This window comes from Solanum stenotomum, chromosome 12 (assembly GCF_019186545.1).
Source record: "Solanum stenotomum isolate F172 chromosome 12, ASM1918654v1, whole genome shotgun sequence".
Taxonomy (NCBI): Eukaryota; Viridiplantae; Streptophyta; class Magnoliopsida; order Solanales; family Solanaceae; genus Solanum; species Solanum stenotomum.
Window position 1 is genome coordinate 45,419,290 of NC_064293.1, and position 8,348 is coordinate 45,427,637.

The 8,348-nt window shown below is 32.5% G+C and overlaps 2 protein-coding genes across 9 annotated transcripts in view; both read right to left on the reverse strand.

Annotated features, from left to right (window-relative positions):
• Positions 1 to 814, reverse strand: part of LOC125846605 (caffeoyl-CoA O-methyltransferase-like) — a 1,526-nt gene extending 712 nt beyond the window's left edge. The window contains exons 1-4 of the mRNA XM_049526158.1: positions 667 to 814; positions 464 to 543; positions 248 to 392; positions 38 to 169 (exon numbers count right to left, since the gene is read on the reverse strand). Of these exons, the coding sequence (XP_049382115.1) occupies positions 38 to 169; positions 248 to 392; positions 464 to 543; positions 667 to 744 (435 nt within the window). The 5' untranslated portion in view covers positions 745 to 814. The remainder of the gene's footprint in view (positions 1 to 37; positions 170 to 247; positions 393 to 463; positions 544 to 666) is intronic.
• The window catches only part of LOC125846603 (caffeoyl-CoA O-methyltransferase), an 11,097-nt gene extending 2,999 nt beyond the window's left edge, over positions 1 to 8,098 (reverse strand). Inside the window, exons 1-6 of one of the 8 annotated variants that reach the window (XM_049526149.1) lie at positions 7,936 to 8,098; positions 7,760 to 7,839; positions 7,514 to 7,658; positions 7,303 to 7,434; positions 7,105 to 7,197; positions 3,447 to 3,532 (exon numbers count right to left, since the gene is read on the reverse strand). In XM_049526149.1, the coding sequence (XP_049382106.1) occupies positions 3,447 to 3,532; positions 7,105 to 7,197; positions 7,303 to 7,434; positions 7,514 to 7,658; positions 7,760 to 7,839; positions 7,936 to 8,013 (614 nt within the window). In that variant the 5' untranslated portion in view covers positions 8,014 to 8,098. Of the gene's footprint in view, positions 1 to 3,219; positions 3,626 to 3,705; positions 3,838 to 3,929; positions 4,075 to 4,150; positions 4,231 to 4,340; positions 4,497 to 7,018; positions 7,198 to 7,302; positions 7,435 to 7,513; positions 7,659 to 7,759; positions 7,840 to 7,935 lie in introns of those variants that run through there. The other 7 variants (XM_049526151.1, XM_049526153.1, XM_049526152.1 and 4 more) reach the window with 7 other exon arrangements.
• Between the last annotated feature and the right edge of the window lie 250 nt (positions 8,099 to 8,348).

Below are 8,348 nucleotides of genomic sequence, written 5' to 3' on the forward strand. Positions count from 1 at the left end.
AAGTTATCACTTTATTCATGAGATTTTATCTACTTACATCTTCAATCATTTGGTCAAGAACCGGAAGTGCAGGGCCTTCTCTGAAATCAATTTTGTGTGCTAGACCAGCCTTTTCAATTACTGGAAGACCAATCTCATAGTTATCGCGGTTGATATCCATGGCTAGAATCTGAATCATCAATTTTAGCAAATTAGTAGTTTTCTACTATTTATAATTAATGAAGTTCAATTATGATTTGTTAATTACCTTGCCATCATCTGGAAGAGCCATGGCAGTTGCCAGCAAAGAGTAACCAGTAAAAACACCAATCTCCATGGTATTTTTGGCATTGATGAGTTTGAGAAGCATATTCAAAAATTGTCCTTCATCGGCGGAGGTGGTCATAATATTCCTGTTTTTATTCACCAATGCAATATTTGAGTATCCAATTGGATGAAGTAAAGTGAGAAAATGAGTTATTACCAAGGGTGTTTTGCAGTAATCTCTCTTAGCTCTTTCATTGCTTCAGGCTCTCTTGGGTACACGCTTGTCTCAAGAATGTACTAGAGAAACACAAATACAAAAAACATGTTCATAACACTATCTAGCTTTTGCACAAGTGAATTTCTTGCGTCACAATAATATGGATGAACAAAACAAAAAGTGCATGCAGTTTTTGGTTTTACCTGATAAAAAGCATCACTTTGCAAGAGACTCTTGTGTCCAACTTCTTGGTGTCTTCCATTTTCTCCACTGTTTGCCATTGCTGCTTGGTATTGAAGTAAATATTTTAGCTATATTTGTTTCTCAAGTAGCTTAGTCTTAAGTAAGCAATCCGCTTTTAGATCAGAGATGCATATATATTGCTTAATTTATTGTGGAAACCAAAGAAACATGTGAAAAAGAATGGAGGAGACAGAGGGGCTAATGAATTAAGGGGACGTTTGGTTACGGTATAAGAGTCCATTTTATTCATGTATTAAAAGTTGTATTAGTTTTACTATGTTTGGTAGAAGCTTTTTATTAGATAGAAAAGTCTACAAAACTTATACCATGTTTGGTTGGTAGGATTACAAAAGTTATATAAAAGTTATTCATATATTAATTTTATACAGTGTTTGGTTGCGTTCTTTGTAGTCCTACATAATTAATACCAACATAACTTATGAGGGAATCTATGTATAAGTTATGTAGGGTAAAAGGTGAAATAAGTTATGCGGGTATTAGTTATACATGTATTAAAATAGTAAATTACATATTTACCCCCTATTAATTTATTTTTAAGTTTTTTTATTGAGAACTTAACCTAAGTCTGATCTCAGGGTCGGATTTTGGAACAATCATAGGAGTGTTGTCCTAATTTGGGTGACAAGGTCGAGTCCTAGATTAATTATCGGGGTTGATTTTCGGATCAACTTTTTTCCCTAAAGAGTATTTTCTAGTCTCAATCCAAAAATTAAAAAAAAAATCTGAAAAATATTTTTCGTTCACCAACCAAACGTTAAAAAATATTTTCTACTCACCGACCAATTAAGTTCAAACATGAAAAAATAAATAAAAAATTCATTAATTTTGAAAGAAAACATTTTCCTTCATACCAAAACACACCCTGAAAGCTGAAAATTTTAGGTGAATAGCTGTCTTGCAAATAATGGGCGAGAGGGCATGGAATCGTTTTAGTACTATTGTCTTAAAGTTTGTTGGCGCTTGTGGGTGAGCATGAACATTTTCTAAGAATTTGTTTATTTTGAGGATGAGAATTCCAACTTCTATTTAGTATTTTCTAAAATTTCTCCGAACTCAAAATAGGATAAATTTTAGAAAACAAATTTCTACTAGTAATCTTATTCTCACCCAATGTACTCTTTTGATAAACACTTCTGAAAAATAAAAAAGCATGACATAAAATTAATTAAAGAGTGTAGTCTTAGAAAAAATAATCAGCTTTCAAGAATCAATATAGGTTGTGATGGAGATTCCTCCGTCGCTAATAAGTGGTCTCAAATTTGAACCCCTGCCAATGGAAAAAAAAGAATCTTTTGAGAGCCTACCCTCACGAATCCGAATTTATGGTAATTTTCTTTTACTATCTAACGAAGTACTTGGAAAAGATCAGTTGAAATAACTATTACATTGTGAAATGTAATTTGGTGTATATGTATGGTGTATTTTTTTCTCCAGAAATTTTCAAGAATATGATCCTTTGAGGACTGAGCATAAGTTATGTCGTGCTTCTTCAAAGCTATTCTCACCAATCATAAATTTTGAACAAGTTATGCCTTGCCCCGGCATGACTTTGAGCGACTTATGTCCACTCAAACTACTTTTTTTAATGGGAAAATTGTATGAAATAACAAACTATTAATTCAAATCAAATGTTATAGCCATAGTTTGTTTTATTTGTAATATTCATCAAACATTCATGTTTTTTGCCTTTTGGCGGGACCCCATTCGGAAGGTATATTTGTATATGTGAATTCCCTTTATACAAATATGTGTTGTATAAAAATTAATTATATATATATAGCATTTGTTTGTATATGTGTCATAGTTATACATAACACAACCTATCTATATAATCTCTTTATGTATATAAGTAGTAATTTTGTTTATATACATACCATGTTTTAGTTTATTTATACAGATTAAATTTGTTGTTTGTATATTTTCCATAGTTATACATAACAAGACATGTTTGTATAATATTTTTATGTATATACGTAGTAATTTTGTTTATATACAACTACTATGTTTTGGTTTGTATACAGATCAATATACAGATCAAGACATGACAAGTTTTTATGTATAAGTATATCGAAATATACAAATACAGATTTTTATGTATATGTATACCGAAATATACAGATTCATAGTCATAGGCGCAATTATACAAACTATAATTATAACATACAAATATGATTTTTATGTTTGCTAAACCTAAAATTTACTTTTTTAAATTTACTTGAATGGGGATAAAAATTACAACTAGTAAATAACAGTCTAAAAGCTGAAATGATCCTATTTGTAAAAATCTCCCTTGAGATCTAATTTGGTTGATTTTAGTGCATTGGCCCAAAAATAGAATAATAGCCCCCCTTTTACACCCCGTGTGATGTAACAAATTATGAACTTGCCCCCATTGACATTTTGGACATTAGATCTCTGAACATGAATTTCTTTTTTAATTTATAAAAATATACATTGTGAAATAAGCAGTAGGTAACATAGATAATGCAACCTTTGCCAATAGACAGAACTAAAAAGGGAAAAACTAAAAACAGAGAATTTAAAAAATGATAAAAATGCCCCGTTGTCATGAACCATGTGGCATGCCTTACATTGTTGAATATTTTAACTGATACGACGGCAAAGGGTAATGCCATCACCAACGGGAAGCTGGCAGATTTCGATTCTGGGATCAGCAGCTAAGGCCTTGTTGAGTTCCAATACGAAATCTTTATAATACCTAACGTATTTTCTGAGTGGTGCATCAGGTGGTGCAACTACTGATCCGTTCCATAGGGTGTTGTCATAGCCAATTACTCCACCAACCTTAACCAAGTCGATTAATCTCTTGTGATAGTTCAAATAGTTGTCTTTGTCAGCGTCCACAAATATGAAGTCATATGATCCATGGTATTTCCCCTGTTATAAAAAAAATATTCAAAAGAAAGATCAACATTAAACATTGTACACAATATGTTCATGGGATTTTAGGTACTTACGTCTTCAATCATTTGGTCAAGAACAGGAAGTGCAGGGCCTTCTCTAAATTCAATCTTGTGTGCTAGACCAGCCTTTTCAATCACTGGAAGACCAATCTCATAGTTATCACGGTTGATATCCATGGCTAGAATCTGAATCATCAATTGTAGCAAACAATTTATAATCCTGTATTCATTCAGGTTGGTCAAAAATACAGAAACAACAATTAGTAAAAGTTAATTACCTTGCCATCATCTGGAAGAGCCATGGCAGTTGCCAGCAGAGAATAACCAGTAAAAACGCCAATTTCCATGGTGTTTTTGGCATTGATGAGTTTGAGAAGCATATTCAAGAATTGTCCTTCATCAGCAGAGGTGGTCATAAGGTTCCTGTTTTTTCCACCAAAGGAAGATATCAGCTACAATATCCAATTGGATGAAGTAAAGTGAGAAAATGAGTTATTACCAAGGGTGTTTTGCAGTAATCTCTCTTAGCTCTTTCATGGCTTCAGGCTCTCTCGGGTACACGCTTGTTTCAAGAATGTACTGTTTAAACACAAATCAAACAATTTATTAAGACCAACACGACGTTCATAAAATAATTTCTTGTATGACAATATGAATTAAAAGTGGAATGTGGGGTTTAATTTTCTTACCTGATATAGGGCATCGCTTTGCAAGAGACTCTTGTGTCCAACTTCTTGGTGTCTACCATTTTCTCCATTGCTTGCCATTGTTGAAGTGGATATGTTAATGCTAGCTATCTTTTGTTTCTGATGTAGATTAGTCTTAGGTAAGCAACCTGCTTTTGTAGAGACGAAAATGGCTTAATTTATAGTAGTAGAAAACAAGAGAGATATATTGTGTAAAGAGTGGATGGGTTGTTTGGGTGACAATGATTGGAAGTTGGTGAATATTTGGCTCTTTCTTCTACAGTTTCTTGGAGAATATAACCAAACGACCAACTCCTTTTTTGACTTAAAATTCATTACCTTACAATACTCACCACCAACCTCTCACTTTCCTAATTCCAGATTGGCCTTCTTTGTTTGACAATTCAAGTTGAAAAGTATTCTCTATTTAAGATCGATCCATGTCAAATGGACAACTCATTGGTTATATTTTCTAAAGAAAACTCTAGGATTACTCCTAACTCTAAATGATAATCATTAAAAGTAGTTGGTTGCTTACTTAAAACTACTTAATAAATAATGAGGATGAATATTTGGTAAAAAAACATTTGTTAAAGAATAATTATTTTTATTGAGTTTAAGTAACATATACCGTGGTCATATAAGGATGGAAGACTTGTACTTCTACGGATAAATAAGTTTTTGGATGTAAGCGGAGTGAGACAATGAAATTGTGTAGCAAGTAGGATATCTTATTTTGGATGATCTGATGGTGACTATATATAGAACTTAAACTTATATTTATTTATCTATATTGAGTTTTAGATTATTATTTTTACCTCTCCCTAAGAGCTACAACCTTTTTCTACTTCTTTAGAGCCTCTAACCTACCATTAGAGGTGAAGAGTGTCTATCATTTCAGCAATTCCCTTTTATCAAAGTTGGGAAATTTCAACTTATATGTAGTATTCATTTTGTAATATTATTTTAGACAATGAATTTCTATGAGTCATCTTATTCCGCAATATTGGTCAATTGATTTTTATAGTGATACAAATTAACGAATATATTTGAGATAAGGAGTATAAATCAAAGGGATTAAAATTGTACTGGTTTGACCATAAAAATATTTATTTTTTCTTGAAATTTTTCACTTGAAAATAGAGTTTGACATGAAAATTTTCAAATTCAACTTAAAGTTGCATTTCAATTACAAAACAGTTCATGACTTGTTTTCCAGCTAATATTTTATTTTTAAAGTTGTATTTAAATATATTCAAGCATGAACATTATTCTATATATTTATTTACAAAATGTTAATTAAACAAAACTTCATCTTTAACTCCAATTCCATAAATTTCAAATAAAGTGAAAAATTTGAAATTTATGCGAAACTCCTACTTAGAATCATGAAGTCTGTGCGCAAACGACAAAATGTTGCCCAATTTTATTTATATAGCGGTGTTTGATTATGCCTGAAAACTTTTTTATTTAACAAAAAAAAACAACTTTTAACACACATCAAAATTTAAAAGTATAACTAATAATTTTCTGTCTTAAATATACCCTGAGATTTCTGCAGCTATAAAAACCTGTAATTGAGGACAAAAAAAGCTTGAAATTAAAGGGTCCAATGAATTAGTAAGAGAGAGTAGTTAGATTAATCAGTTTCAGATTATAGTGATTTTCTCACTGTCTAACAATGTAAAACCCAAGTACTTAAAAAAACAAGTAGTTGGAATTCAAAGATGAGTAGAAAATAGCTATGACATTGCCATTTGCCAAACGTAATTCACTGATCTGCTTGTATATGTATGGTGTATTTTTCTTCTCCAACGCGATTCTGTCAAATGCAATTGGGGATAAAGCAACATAAACTCGTCTAATTCATGCAAATTCAGAATTCAAAATTTTTCAAGAATAACATACTTTGAAGGCTTGTGTTTAAATTTTTATCTCTGTTGTAAAGATTTTTGCATATAAGACCAAGCAGCATAATTTTCAAAGTTACGCCCTCGCCCAGAAAAATTACTCTAATTGCCTGATCATATTTGTGAAAATCTCCACTGTGGATTTTGTTGGTTTTAGTGCATTGTTTCAATTACCTAAAGATCGACCCACAATTGCAGCAATAATGCAACAAATGAGTAGGAGGCATTTTGTATAGTTTGGTGCTTGGAAGTTGTTGAAAGATGCTTCTTGCTAATCAATACTAGCAGAAAAAGTTTGTGGATGAATGATCTTTACTAATTCAAACCTCATCTTTTGGTTGGAAACTGCATTTCGCACCAGTTTGGTCATGGGTGTCACCTACCCCACTAGCCCCATTGACATATGACATTTGTGTACATTTGATCATTCAACTTGAATTTTTTTTTTATTTATTTATCAAAATACATTGTGAAATAAGCATTTGGCAACGTAGACAATGCAACCTTTTGCCAGAATACAGAACTAAAAGGGTAAAAATAAACGAATGAGTAAAACAGAGGATTTCAAAAATGATAAATCCTCCATTGTCATGACTCATGAGCTCCGTAGCATGCCTTTTGTTCTTGATTGCCACCAATAGTACTATATGAATATTTTAACTGATGCGACGGCAAAGAGTGATGCCATCACCAACAGGAAGCTGGCAAATTTCAATTCTGGGATCAGCAGCCAAGGCCTTGTTGAGTTCCAATACGAAATCCCTATAATACCTAACATATTTCCTTAGGGGTGCATCAGGTGGTGCTACTACTGATCCGTTCCATAGGGTGTTGTCATAGCCAATTAATCCACCAACCTTCACCAAGTCGATTAATCTCTTGTGATAGTTCAAGTAATTGTCCTTGTCAGCATCCACAAATATGAAATCATATGATCCATGATATTTGCCCTGTTATAAAAAATCATTCAAAAGAAAGGTTAATATTAACCCTCATAGAGACAAGTTATCAGTTTATTTATTTGTTGTTATGTTCATGGAACTTTATGTACTTACGTCTTCAATCATTTGGTCAAGAACAGGAAGTGCAGGGCCTTCTCTGAATTCAATTTTGTGCGCTAGACCGGCCTTTTCAATTACGGGAAGACCAATCTCATAGTTATCGCGGTTGATATCCATGGCTAGAATCTGAATCAATTTTAGCAAATTAGTAATGAAGTTCAATCATCATTTGTTAAATTGCGAGCAGTTAGTAAAAGTTAATTACCTTGCCATCATCAGGAAGAGCCATGGCAGTAGCAAGCAGAGAGTAACCAGTAAAAACACCAATTTCCATTGTGTTTTTGGCATTGATGAGTTTGAGAAGCATATTCAAGAATTGCCCTTCATCAGCAGAGGTGGTCATAAGGTTCCTGTTTTTTCCACCAAATGAAAGATTTTATACTTAGTTCCAGCTACAATATTTATTTAAGTATCCAATTGGATGAAGTAAAGTGAGAAAATGAGTTATTACCAAGGGTGTTTTGCAGTAATCTCTCTCAGCTCTTTCATGGCTTCAGGCTCTCTTGGGTACACACTTGTTTCAAGAATATACTGTTCAAACATAAATCAAACAATTTATTAAAATCAACATGTTCATAAAAAGTTTTACACTAGTAAATTGATTCTTGTATGTGGCCTTTAATTTACCTGATAAAGGGCATCACTTTGCAATAAACTCTTGTGTCCAACTTCTTGATGTCTTCCATTTTCTCCATTGCTTGCCATTGCTAATTGCTGCTTATGGATATTTTCTAACTATCCTTTTTTTTTTTTTTTCTGAAATAGATAAGAGTCTTAAGTAAGCAACCTGCTTTTGTAGAGATGAAAATAGCTGAATTTATAGTAGTGGAAAACAAGAAAGTTGTTGGCTGAAAAAGACGGGAAGTTGGTGAAATTTCCTCCGGCTTCTTCCTCTTGTACAACTGTAGGGACGATACCATCACTTAAACAAACTCCTTTTTTTGACTTTCATTATCCATTACCTACCAATACCCACTACCCACCTCTCACTTTCCCATATTTTCAAATTTCAGTATATAATTTATAGGCTTTCTTTGACA